Consider the following 15,172-nt stretch of genomic DNA (forward strand, 5'->3'; position numbering starts at 1 on the left):
CATATTGTTTCTGTAACACCACTGAATATCAGGACGTATTTCTCAGATAAAAATACACCAAGCCTGACATTACCAGGACACATTTGTGAGAACAAAGGACCTCAAAAAGGAATTAAATTTACATCCATCATGAGTTGGTCATTTTATCTTTTCACAACTGATATATTTCCTGATTATATTTTAGAACCATCTAAATCATTTAAAACTATTCTGAGCGCCACATTATTACAACCCCAGCAATTCTGCTGAAGTTCCTCTCACTAAAATACCACCACTCTCTTCCCATCCACCTGCCCTTCCCGCACACCACTTACAGTGCACAGCAAGGAGTGGTCATGGCATTACAGACAGCATGCATTCTCAGCCCTCTTCTACAGTCACCAGACTAAACATGCTTGAGGAAACAGTCTATTAGCATTATTGTTTGAAACATATCTCTAAATTCAGCCATTTCCAAAATTAACCATTTATATCAATATTGAAAAAAGGTCAAATCACAGAAAAAATATCTAAGGTTAGGACTTGACAGCTAGCACTGTCTTGAACATGACAAACCACATTTTAACCATGAGGTCAAAAGCAATGCCTGTAAATTGGAACCAGATATCTTAGGACAACACTGTACATTTCCCAATCTGCAATAGCTAGTGCACAAAGAGTGAAAGCCAAACAAAGTGAAAAGATGATGGACTTAAAAGCGATGTTTCGGGACCTACCCAGGGCCTACTGCCACAAACAATCTTAGCGCTAAGACTATCATAAGTCTATGTTAGAGTATGGGACTTACAACAGTCATCGTTCTATGGTCGCTTTGTGGAATGAGGCCTAGCTGGATTTCCATTCGGGAACAGAACAAAATGTTGGTATAGACAACACTGGTGTAAGCCAGTATCCCACTTTCCAGATGCAACTGTTAACTGTTATGAAGAAATGCATTCAGGGGGAGTGGACGTGTATTATTAGTTTTGTCTCTTTTATATAATCTTACATTGAGCAAGTGTTGAGAAAAACAATTTGTTTACCCTACTTATCGTTGCTTAAACATTATATATAAAAATAAGCAATATACATGTTTACTCATGTGTTGGTTTACACAGGATCAGCTGAAGATGGGCCCTTTGGGGGAGGGTTCAGAATGTTTTCATAAAATTGTTTTCTTCATCCATTCTTTAAGAAATGTTTAAAATAAAGACTTCTTAGATAACAGTATCACAATACAAAAAGCAAATTGGAAGAACAACAGCAAAACATTCTTGCATTCTAAAACTGTTACAACAGCACCACATAACAATACAGAAAACAAAACACGTGTTTTCAGATTTGCAGGTGTTATTGAGTATTTAACGCATTCATTTGGAACAAACAACATTGTTCATTTCTCATTAAGGACACAACAATTTATGGTTTTTTTTGCTTTTTAAATTTGCTTGCTAAGTTTGTTTGTTTTTTGTTTGTTGTTTAATGCCACACTCTGCAATTGCAATATTCAAGATATATGACGGCAATAATCGAGTCTGGACCAGACAATCCAGTCATTGACATTATGAACATCGATCCACGCAATTGGGATACGATGACATGCATCAACCAAGTCAGTGAGTCTGACCACCTGTTTCTGTTAGTTGCCTCTTAAAACAAGCATAGTTGCCTTTTAAGGCAAGCATAGGTTGCTAAAGATCTATTCTACCCCAGGTCTTCACAGGTCTTTCTTGCTAAGAGACAGGAGTTGAATAAAACACACACACACAAAACAACTATGTTGTAAGGGTTGATTTTACATTATTTCCCCGCTTCATGACAGTGCTGAAACATTACGAAAAGTGGTATAAAACCATTCTCTCTGTGTGGCAAAGGCAGAAAGCATCTTTTTGGAGTATCAAACATGAGGTTTCTACATTCAAAGGAAGACTAACATAGAAAGACTTTTACTGTAAAAAAAGCAATTTAAACACTGTTTGTTACCCTTCTATCAGCAAGGCAGTAAGGACATACGACGGTCAAGATAGAACAACTATAGCCTGCACTAGGGCTGCAACGAATACACTAAGGGGCGAATACAATTCATATCACAAATATAGGGTACGAATACGAATATATATTCACAAATACAATAATGAGTCAGCAGTTGATGTATAATTTATTATATTCAGTGAAAAATAACAATTTAAATTATTTGACCTGGTTGTATAATTATTAATATATTATACATTTATATACTGCATTTATTCAGGTAATAGTATCTGCTCAAATACGATAATGACCGTTGACCACAATATTGTCAAATTATATATATGAGTGTTGTCTTTAGAGAAATCTCTGCATATAATATGTTCTTATGGATATTTATAGGTACAGGGTATGTAGATGCACATGACTGCATATTCGTTTCTAGTGACCACGAATAACGAATTCAATTCATGAATGGATACGGTTCGATTCACAGACTACGCGAGTGAATAGTAACAGCTCTAGCCTGCACCCAAGGAGGAAGAAAAAACAGAATTATTAGATGTTGAGGGAGTTTCTCCTTATATGACACAATATTGGCAGGAAATATTCATTTATTCTGGGAAGTGATCAGTTGTCTAATCAAAACATACAAGAGCATTTTTCAAAAGTGAGAAATAATTCTTGGACCTAAAACTGAAACATCATAAACACAATTTGTGAGCTAAGAGTAAGAGTATCAAAAGTTTGGATATTACATGGTTTTGTTGCCTGGCTTCATTTCCCAGAACAAGCAGCTAACTCAGAATAATAAACTCTACAATTATACTGCATTACTGGTCAATCAAAGATTTCAAATCACAATAATCACCTCTGATTAAAAGAGCTGATATGATTGCTGCATCACAGTGGAAGCTGAATGTTATAGGAAAGTATTCTATCTCAGTCATTGCTGGTAGAGTTTAAAATATTGCTCTGTACATTTATAGGTTACAAAATGCAGACTTGCGATTACTACAAGACTGAAAGTGTGTGTGGCAACATACTTTTGGCACAAAACACAATAGACATAAACTAATAGAGTGTCAGAACTTAAGCATCAGGGACAACAAACAGCTTGAAATTTGGTGCTTTTCTATTTTACTACTCTGACATAATTTATTTAGCATCGCAATGAGTGGGGTGATGTCATTAGAGTGACATGCGTTGTATAACTTAAGCCTTGATTAATTTCTTCAGTGGTGACCACTTAATGTTGCATACATACCTTGCTCAAAGGCTACTACTAGTGTTTCCTTAATTCAGATCTACAACCTTCTCAAAACGATGGATTAAACAAATCCTACTTCACTCAATGTCATGTTTGCGTCACAGAAGAATGGAGACAACCCGTGCTGAATTCAGCATTTGAAACCATATGTTGCGTCAAAGTAGACTCAATTTATGGATAACAACTTCTTTAATTACTGTAAAGGCTATGTTAAGGTATAGATCCTTATACTGTTGTCAAGCAGTGATGAACATGGTACAGAATATATAGTAGGTGGAGGATAATTCACTGAAATTCACCGATACCCATACGTCGCCTTTACAGTAATTAATAAAGCTGTTATCCATAAATTGTGTCTACTTTGCCATCAGTCAGCTTCTAAATAATACCTATCAAACAATTTAAACTTATGCTGCGGTGTGTTTGGTTCTAAGTTCAATTTTGCATGGTCAAGTCTACAGGGCCCTGTGATCGTAGCGCAATGACTGTCGTAAGTCTGTGTTAAAGTATGGGAGTTAAGATCGCGTTAGCTGTGTGTTTACTTGGTGGAATGGGGCCCAGGAAGCCTAGCTCTACATTGAAAACACAATGTGTTGATCTCCAAGGACAAGGGGATAATGTATGAGTGGACGAGTGAATGTGGTTTTACACTGCAGCCACCAATATTCAGCTTATAATGGTGGCCTGTAAGTAGCCAGTGGTTGAAAGAACGAGCAACATTGGTTACGATGACATTCCATTACTTGATCCTCATTTTTTTCACTTCTACAACTATGATGGCTATGCGGGGGACCTAATCAACCCCAGAATCCCAAAAGAATACAATAATACACACTTTGGAATCGGACATATTTATGGTAAGTAACTAAATGGAATTTAGTTACTGCTCTAGTAATGTAAACTTATGTACTCTAACAAAGTGTAAACAAATTAAACAAATGTTAGCAACAAGATACTTCTGAAAAAACTGAATGATTTGGATACTCTTTTGGCAGATATTAATATCCCAACAGCTGTTATAATATTAATCATAAGAAGATACATTTTCCCCCCGTCTCAAACTGTCTTGTGAAGTGTAGAGCAGGTTGTTGAGGCACACAATAAAGTTAGGCAGTTCAGGAGCTGAATGAAACAGCCAGTCTCTGAACATAAACATCAGTATTCCCCAAACCAAGGGGCAACAGAGATGGTTGAGAAAGACATTACAAAGAAATGAGGTGAGAAATGGGTGACTATTCTGAAGAACAGGAAATTAATTTAAGAGAACGCATTTCTTTTATTTTTAGTTCCATAAAATAACTACTGGTCAACATTCTAAGCAGTCACCGATATTATATTTTGGTCGAAAACATGTGAAGAAAAGCAAATTCCAGTCAACATTTTGCAAATAAATACCAATCAGAAAATGTTCCAGTTTCGGCTAAGAAAATAAGCAAGCTACTGATTGCTACAAATGTCATACCAATACAAGATTTATGTTAACAAAAATTCATCTGTTTAACAGCTCAAAATAGCAGGAAATATTTTAATTTAAGTTAATACCTTTACAAATATGTGTTTCTTAAGAATTATTCTAGTGTATTTGGCTGATCTAATCTCATGAAATAGCTAAACCAAGCCTAGACACCCACGAGAGTCAACACAAGACACAGAACAAAACACTCTCTTTTCCACCAGCAGCTGCTGTGACCCTATACTAGACAGCTATCTGACTTGCATTCCTCTTATCTAAGAACCATATAATGTGATATTTTGTTTATCTGGACTGAAGCTCCTAGTCCAGTAAACATGATAATCGTGCAGACTCATATGGCCATTAAAACTTTTGTTGCCAACGTTGGACTTTCAGAGTATTAATTTGTGATCAATCATCAATGCTTAAAACAGTGAAACATCTTCTGTAAACATGTAAAAGTTCATCATGTGTAGTGCAGCGTGTAAACTTGAAGTATCTTTAATGGTGAACTATGGTCCACGAACCAGACCCATGTCAAGCTAGGTCTGGTCATCATGAGTGAGTTTGGTTATATATGCCACACTGTGGTGCCATGTGTGAACTCAATTATTCTCTCTATCTGACAGTAATTATTCACTGCTAGAGTGATACACATAATATAGTTTGACCTAAAGGTGGGATTGAATTTTGCAGGGCCGCCCGGATCCCTTGTGTCCCAGACCTAGTCTCCCTTTTAAGACAAAGAAATGTTATGGTCCCTGGCAGAGCCCCATCAGGACTTTGGCACTCCACTTGTTAGGCCAACATTTAGTCTCTGAAAGGCCGAAAAACATTTTTTTAATTTTTTTTATTTTGTTAATTATCTTTAGATACTCAACAGGAAGGAACCCATAGTAAAGTGAAACTGAAGAAATCTAGACTTGCCAAAGTATCATAAATAAATTGGTGGATTCCATGTCATTTAATTAGCTAACCCAAACTTACTTTGTGTTTAGGCTTCCATAAATTAGGCCATTAATGTTCCCTGACTGACTGATAATAGAGTGAACTGGGTATGCGTCTGCATTAGTGCTCTGAAGGATATGTCACTGATTTCATATCATTGTCTACAGTTGTGTTACTGATTAAATAAGCAGTCTGTGAAGTATGTTAGGGTCTGTATGAGACTCCTCCACTTGTCTCAAGTTATGGATAATTTGCTATGTTTGAGTTTCCAGTGGTTCCATGAGGTTAACAAGTTTGCTCTTAACAATGTCATTGTAACTAAAACTATGTGACTAAAGTAGAATGAAGGTAAAAACACTAAATAATTGGGGCAAGAATTTCTGCCTTTGATATGTTGCATATATGTCATCATTAACTAACAAGTACCAAGAGAAATGAGACATTTTCTCAACCCACTCTACACCAGATACATAGTGATCAGTTACTTCCTGCTTGTGTGACATTTGTAAGCACCAATGTCAAGATGTCTCCCTCAAATGGCATTTGGAATCCAGTGAAAAAGTCCTCGACACAGATATCCACAAATTTGCAATAACTGCACTAGCCATGGTTTTGGGGTGGCAGTGGGGTGTATCCTCAACTCGTCCTTGGAGCCTTGAGGTTTTCATGTCTAGCATTATTTTGATCTAGGAGACTTCTATAGCTCCAATTATTAAATGCTGTTAGGAATGAAGATTAGGTCCCATTAACTATAATTCTTAATTTCAAACATTGTTTTTATTTCAATAATCATTAGCACTAAGAAGCAAACAAAATTCATTATATTTATAATCTCACATTCAAAACAGCTTCCATTAGTTCACAGATACATGTTTCCAATTTTCCTGAACAACCATATATGGATGATGTGTAAGTTACAACAATGGTTGTTGCCTCCTTGTTTGCCTTCACTTTACTATGCAATATGTTCTTGTTCTCAACAAATGTCTCTAAAACAACAGTACTTGTCTCTGTCAAAAGCTTAGTCCCTGTGTACTCTTGAGTTAGGTCTCCCTTCAACTTCAACTTCAACTAAACACAACAGTGTTTGACTGTATCTTACTGTGCGATTTAGGATATTCTACATTCATCATCATCATCATCATCATCATCATCATCATCATCATCATCATCAATCACAGAAATAGATGTTCATACCATTACTATACCTAGATAAAATGTTCAGAATGTCTTGCTGACTGTTAATGAATATGACTTGGAGGCTTTATCATAGTAACAATCCAACACAGCACCTATAATGGTCTCAAACAAACGATTCACTTGCTTTAATAATCATGTGTATACCATGACGCCAATTAGAACATTGTCTTATGTATATTAACACAGGTCACAAACTTACAAAGAAAGGATGGTGAAGATGTTTGTCCAGTTTAATGAAATATCCCCAAAGCTATAACGATCACCATTTGTAATCTTTTCATACACAAACACACAGATAATATTTTATATTTCATTAAGCTACACAAAAATTTGAATCAATTATATAGTAGTGTGAATTTCAGCTATCAAAATTCACCTAATAAGATGAAACAGGTGTCATTATTAATAAATACTTAAACTGATAAGTAAAAACAACAACTTTGAGACAATATAAAGGCAATAGGTGTCAGTTCACCTCATTTTTATAATTAATTATCAACTGACTGAGAGAGCATTGTGTGATAAGCTAACACTATCTTCCAATTTCGATCTATTTCTATTGATATTTACATGAAAAAGACCATTTTGACTAAAGAAATGGGCGCGGCCTTGTGAATCTGATGCACATTTGCATACTGCATCATAATTCCTGTGATATGATCTACTGGGTGCCATGCATATTTCAAAGCCCCTTTTTTCAGCTTTCAACAACAGATTACCATTTTCTGCATTTTACCACTGACAACCACTGTGAGTGATATATAAATAACTATATATGTTAATCATCTGCCCTAAGTTTTGGCCATATCAATTTGATACCTGAAAGTGAAAGCTTCTTACACACCCCATGGTTATGATCAACACCTACACACTGTGTCAGCACAATACAGCAGAGATAATATTAAATGTTAAAACTAAGGAATGAAGTCACCAGCACCCAGACTTCCCATTCCATAAGCTCAGTGGCACGTCAGACCAGGAAAGCTACTAACACATAGACCCGAAACAAACACAAGGCCCTTTGTACATGCAAATGCAGTCTGAAACTTAACTATATACAGCATCAGGTACTACTTTGACTGAAGGTCAGTTTAATAGGTTGAGAAGTTGATAATTGTTCATATGTTCAGATCAAAATCTACTGAAAATGACGTTTTGGTGTACCAGCAGACAAAGGGTTTATATCCTCCATGCAGACAAACTACATGTGACAAAAAGTGATGGAAGGATACCTACTGAAGACTTCAGGACCAAGGCAGTTATAGGTGTCACTAAACTGAATAGCCCAGAGTGGACATGTCCACATGACAGGAAATCCTGAGTCTGCATGTTGTAAATGAATCTGACATGCCTGTGTAACTACTTACACAAATTATGTCAGATCTCTCTTGCTGCATATAATAAATACTGTTTCAGAAAATTGCTTTGTTGTTCTCCACATGTTTCATTCAATGAAATATAAGGTGATGAGTGGACACTTAAAAGCACTAAGCTCATTATTTCAGCATACTGCCTTCCAAATCCATTCATTATCTATTTCGAAAAATACACACATCAAATGAACGATTCAAGTGTTTCTGCAGATTTATTGATTTTCTTTCATTTTTATTAACAATGAAAATGAAAATAAAAATTACCCCTTTTAAAATGTTTTTTTTTAAAATAGACAAAACTGTAACTCTTTGACATATCTCATTCCTGTTAAACTTTAACTCATACTACAGAAACCTTCACAAGGGACACATTCTCAGAATGAAATGATTTAACAGTCCGCTCATGCATCCAAAGCTCTACAGTGGCTACTCAGCAGTTGTATTTAACTCCAAAAACAATCAACATAACACGCTGCCCCCATCTCTCGCGTAATGCCTGACGCAATCCTATATTCATGATAAAACGTCATCTATCCTTCATTCCAATAAATGAAGTGATTACCCCCTCTCAGCCTGACTAAACAAATAGAGGCTGCAGAACGATTACAATCTTCACAAGGCTGGTCTGCTGCAATGATAATGCCCACCAACCATTCAATAATAATCTACACAAAACAAGGGCATGTCAGCAGGAGGTTGAAAACAGTGGCACAAAAAAGCCAAGTGTCAGTACAGTTGTTCAAGGTATCAGCAGGGCTGGCAACAATCACAGTTCAATGACATGCAATCAATACCAATCAACACCTGTGATGATGGTTACTGTTGAGTTATTGACGATGTTTTTACCTGTAACGGGCGCTGACAACTGACATCGCCGGGGTGTGGTGCCAATGTGGTGCCAATGTCAATCATTGCCGGCCGGGGCTGTGCAGCGTCAACACCGACGGTACCCACAACAGTTGCACCTGGGTGCACCAGCGCCGACGACCGTGACGGCTGCAGGGAGTGCTGGTGGCAACTGTTCTCATGACCAGGTGTGTGTGGCTGGGTGGTGTGAGAGACGACTATACTACTGGATGCTGGGAGAGAAGGAGGAAGGAGGGTGCCGGCTCTGACACAGTGGCCACTGCCGCCGCTGCTGCTGCTGCCGGTGTTGTTTAGTGGGTGATGACTCACTCCTGCCTTCACCGATGAATCATCCCCAGCTCTAGTACCACTGATGTACACATTGCCACACTCTGGGCTACAGGGACCTTGCTCAGTGCTGGACATACCGTCACATTCACCCAGACCAGACCTGGACACTCGGACATCTGGACGATGGTCACTCTCACCCATATACACATTGCCACACTGACGGCTACAGGGACCTTGTTCAGTGCTGGACACAACGTCACATTCACCAAGGGCTGGCTTGGTCATCAGGACATCTGGACATTGGTCAATCCGACTTGGGGACAAGGGCATCACACTGATGTCTGCAACCTGGAAAAAAAGTATCAGTTTAGATAGACAGACATATGACATCAACATCAAGGTGTTGTTCTCACACTAAAAGTAGGACACCTTCATAATACCTGATTGATAATGTCAGCTAATGAGAAAGAGAGGGGAGCCAGAATGTGACCGAGAGTGTGTGGCATGTCATGAAACTAAACATGGTATAACACAGACAGCAGAAGCTGCACTGAAGATCAAAACAAAATAAAACACAAGCAAGATTTAAAAACAGTAAAACATACATGTCAAATGCTCAAGATTTCTTAACTACCTTGCTCAGCATAAAGTTTCCCTCATGGAGAACATTCATGAAGTACTTACACTTAATGTGATACTATATTTTTCAAGTGCATGCATATCTCCCTTGTGGCGTTATTTCTTTTATAAACAAGCAATTTGTGTGTAATAGCTACCAAGCAGTTAACCCCTTCCCAGCAGAGGCATGGCTAAACACCTTGCAAACATTCAATCTACACAAATACACCATGAACAGAAATTAAAATTATTCGCTTACTGGGATTTCTAAATCAGGTGCTTGATATAAGTGATCACAAAGACAATGGTCACATTCACTATAACCCGTAGATACTCCCAACAGAAAGTCACAGACCAGTAAGCATTAAATATTTAGCATTAAATCAAGTTCCCTGTGAACTGTCACACTTATGCAGGAGGTGCAACTTGCACATTCACACCACAAAAGGAGGAGATCATCTATCATGGCAAGTCAAATGTCATATTCACCACAGGAGGTCAATATTCACAGAATCATTAAATCAGGTACCCACCCACACCAGGCACATGGCAAGTCACATGTCACATTTACTACAGGTATACTATATTCATGACATTCACAGACATTTAGACAACACAAACCAAGCCCAGACGGTAATCCCACAATTTTATTAGGGTAGTAAAAATCTGTATGTGCTAGTCATTTAGGGTTTGAAGTCTTCCAGTCCGAAACTAGTAGTAGTACAGTTCTGGAAAGACTAGTGACATTTCCTTCTGCACTGCCACTTTTACCATTAGGTAGAGTGTAGCTCTTTAGCAGATGCTTTAGTGGACTAGTGAAGATATAAGGTAATTTCTAACCCTGTTGGTGGAGGTGTTCTAACAGTGTGTGCCAGTATAAAGGGTTAACAAGGAAGTGGAAAGCAGCCCCTGAGTATGACATGTCAAGGTGATCCCTGCATGTCAAAACGATAACGAGCCATCACACACTGTAGAGGGTGTCAGACAAATCACATTTACTGCTGGTATATCAAACAAATAGACATTAAGAAAATGAATACACATGAATACATAGGTTTTCTTTCATTTTTGCTTATTGTTGGCTTATTGATGATGTTTATATCAATTGTAATGATGTAGATGTACTAAAATTTTAGTAATGACATGTGAACTGTTTCATAGAAACATGTCTTTCTACAGTGAAGACAATGTAAACCAAATATGAGATCGAGTACAATATTATATTGTATCTAAGAACTCAAACAGTCCAGATGTCCTATGCTAATGCGGTTCAAGATCTTATAAAATGTTTATGGAGAAAATATCTGCAAAGCAAGTGACAACATCTATCTTAAAGTGAACTTCCTTCAATTTGGTTAAGATAGGTTTGACATAGAATCAATGAAACTGGAAATATATGCACCAAGTCCTGACTGTCGCCTGCAATGTCTGGAAAACACGCAGTTCAGATAGCAGTTAAAGTATGTCATAAACATCTCCTAAAACACAGAATTCTGACATAATGAAAATGTATTTTTCTTAAGGAAGCGCCCCACTTGCATATATAATTAATTAAAAAGTCAATGCCATAGTATGTTATTACATGGTCTGGGGCAGACTTTGCAACTGCTCCTTAAAACAGGTTCTCTGCCTCCTATATGACCACCATTCCGCTTAACCATACAAAGGATGATGGCAGGAGAAGCAAGTATGAGAGGTGAGTAGTAGTAGAAACTAACAGTTTTCGTCCACTAGTCCTTATAATGATAACATATAGCAAAATCCTTAAAAAGGGCAAATTTCTACTAGTCCTTATGATACCTTAACTATGGGGCAGTTTGGCAAGGACTACAGGACTAGTGCCAGTTTCTAACGATGGGTGAGTGAGCAAGATTCAGTCAACTCATGGTGTGTTAACATCCAAAGTGTCTCATGTCCCAAGATGTTTCATGAAATGGAGAAACCGATGAGCATGGGTATGGTGCTGACAAACCAAGAATAATAATCAGAGAGAATTTAGGAATAAAATGATCAGCAGATTTGAGCACAGCTAATGCCCGACAACTGGTAGTCTAGATCACGTACTTTGTGTACGTACCCATCTAACAAGTGTTAATTGGCTATGAATACTCAATGCCATTTAGAAAGTAGCCTAATGTAACAAATCTGGTAAAGTACAGATTCTAGGACTTTTGGGGGTTGAGTCCCATCTGGGATTCGAACCAACATTCCAAGAGTAAGATGCGTAACCAGGGTTATCATTTGGAAATCATTTTCAGTCCTAAAGTATTTCTTTTTAACCTCTTGAGGAAACTGACTACTTTTGAAAAGATATGAATAAAAACTAACTTCTGAAAACTTGATTGGAAATATAGGCTAGAACTGATAGACAGTTTATGATCATGCTCAGCCCATTGACCAATTACAAATGAGCTAGCAAGTTAATATCAAATCAATTTCCACAACCCGTCTTCACACAACAATAACCAGGATTTTATTGTTCTCAAGATGGCGAAGGATAGTGAGTGGGGTAGTTAAGGTATCAGTAGCTATTCCTTGTCACAAGAAGCAACTAACAGGAGGATGAAAGATACAAATGGCTGCTGACAAGGAATAATACTTGGAGGAAAGATAACGCAGCCTTCAGTTGCTAGCATCTATCACAGATGAAACCAAAGAGAATCTGTATAATGCTGACAATGAAACTACCGTATATCACTGTGTACAAGGCAGGTTTTTTGTACCTAGATTTAGGGGCTTTCAAGGGAGGTCGCCCTATACACAGGGTTGAAGAGTTTTGATGTTTGTTCTCCCTCAACACAAAGTCATTACCATGAGCTTTGAAACACCGGAAATACCATGTCAACAAATCTGTACTGAAGTACGCAAATTAATCGTACAATTACACTGTTTGGTTATAAAAGTGTTCATTGGATATCTGGACTTATGTTTGTAATCTATTTTATTAATTTTATTCACAATTTCATGCAATATTGTTTACATTCATTTCGGCAAAAATGTGTTTGAAGTGATCAGAAGATCGCACAACTCACCATTATTTACAGCTACCACGGTCAGATTACCACTATTGATGTCTGGAAACAAACTTTAGTGGACAGAGAATGGATATGGATACAAAATATCATACTTTGACTCGTTAAAAAGTCATATTTGTTATAGTTTGAAGATAAGATGTCAAAATATTTTTTTTCGCGAGCAAGGGAGCATGGCTGGTGATTGATCAAATTATCCAAACGAAAAAACTATCCGGCAATAGCAGTCAGCAGTATCACTGTGCTACGCTTATGGTCATTCATTTATTTCAAATATATAAAGTGAAATATCACTAAAAAACATGATATTGGAATATATATATGAAAAAATAAAAGTTTCAGATACAATTCTTCAGATCATTGAATCTTTAAAGTTATATTTTCGGGTAATTTTTAACCAAATCCCAGGTATATTCGCGGGAAATGTGTTGATGGCTGCTTCCAGCTTAGTTTACAAGACAATACACACTGTAATCTTAATCTCTGCATATGAAACAATGCCTAGTCAAACAGGAAATACAATTTGATTGGTAAATCATTGTGTCTAATTGTTATCACATGTTTCTTTACCTGAATTCACTGAAGGGATGAGATGTCATTTTTTTCTGTGGATGACACACACATTTATATTGCAAATGTACTGATTGTGTATATGCTGGTGATGTGCTTATCCAGTCGACTTATAAGCGAGGTCGTTTTATAGACGGCGACATACGGCATAAGCAGTACAAATTTGGGATTCAAACTCACAATCAGCAGATCAAGGCACGGCTAAGGAGTGCAACTCAGCACAGCAAACTGCATCTTCTTACACGACATGCTCCCTATATTGCACTGAATTGTTATATTTCACGTGAGAAAGAAGAAAAAGGCACCAAGGTTTACCTATCTTTTGCCTGAATGTAACAATGTGTGGAAACAGGTTCTGAGTGAAGTCTGAGTTGAAAGTTGGCTAGTGATAAGATCTGAGGCCAAGTGAGCTGAGGTAATTTACTGATCAGTTCATCCCCTACTGATGGTGGTATAACTGTCGTTATTACCTGTGTGCACCCACATCACTGATACACAGGTTCTAACAGACTCCCAACATAACTGAATGAATACATTTGGCTTTGCAATTAATCATGTCATGCAAGGAAATGCCACTTTTTTTCTGATTTTCTGACTGTTTTGTTTTATTAGTGTGTCAATTAAACGGGGAAGTATAAGAGATAATGTCTCACTGCCAAATGTTATGCCTCCAGTAAACTACAACAACTTTCTTGATATACCATGAGTTAAGTGTAACAACTACAATACAGCCCACCAGCGGGGAAGCCTGAGAGTGTTAGCATTCGTCCGAGCTGTTGGGGGCACTATGTCCCATACTGTACGCAGCCACCCAATTCTCATGTGTATTGGCATATCTGCTTGTTAGTGAGTATCCCTAACACTGAAGAGCAAACACAACTAACAGAGCGACTATTGCGGGTTCCCTATAACACTGGTTCCTACATATGGTTCTGGGTGTTTTTAAACCATGCACAATTCAATTCTCAAACCTATGCAATGTACAGCATACTCGAAAACCATAGCACAGTATAACTGGCTTCAGTCATGCTTTTTATTAGAGGCAAATTGAAGAGAAAGCTTGTGTGTTTTTCTTTCAGATGAGTTACAAAATGCTGACAGCCAGCCTGATTGGATTAGAAGTCAATGTTCATCAAAACCAAGATGACAATATAAATGCCTCAGTCGTATGAAGCCAATCATGTTACATAATGCTCTCCTACCCAGCATTCCTTGTGCCTCTCTTACCCAGCCTAGTACCTCTGATACATCGTCACATCTCACACAGTCCATTCAAGATATTGGATATCTTTTTCATCTGTTTTTGACAGTCACATTGATGTATAAAGACATATTGTCATGCTCCTCACTGTTGTAGTTGTAGTAGCATATCTTTATAATTTGGCAAATCAATATGTAGAGTGCACTGTAACACTTGCATTAGCCCCGACTGTTCTTATTTCAGAAAAAGTGCAATTGTTTACGAATGTCAAGAGAAAAGTCTGGTCACGTGATAAGCCTACACCCGCGTTGTGGTCACGGGAGCAGTTACTTCTCTCACGGAATAAGGGAGCAGAGCAGAGTAAGTTCTGGAGTTATCGGCTATTGACTGCAAACAACACTTCAGAATGGTCGACGTCCTGTC

General features: G+C 37.6%; 1 protein-coding gene across 1 annotated transcript in view; it reads right to left on the minus strand.

Moving 5' to 3' along the window:
- The window catches only part of LOC139470356 (uncharacterized), a 101,319-nt gene that overhangs the window by 23,323 nt on the left and 62,824 nt on the right, over positions 1-15,172 (minus strand). Inside the window, exon 10 of the mRNA XM_071252750.1 lies at positions 9,038-9,676. Coding sequence (XP_071108851.1) covers positions 9,038-9,676 — 639 coding nt within the window. The remainder of the gene's footprint in view (positions 1-9,037; positions 9,677-15,172) is intronic.

Source organism: Haliotis cracherodii, unplaced genomic scaffold (genome assembly GCF_022045235.1).
Source record: "Haliotis cracherodii isolate W230 unplaced genomic scaffold, xgHalCrac1.p SCAF_20, whole genome shotgun sequence".
NCBI lineage: Eukaryota > Metazoa > Mollusca > Gastropoda > Lepetellida > Haliotidae > Haliotis > Haliotis cracherodii.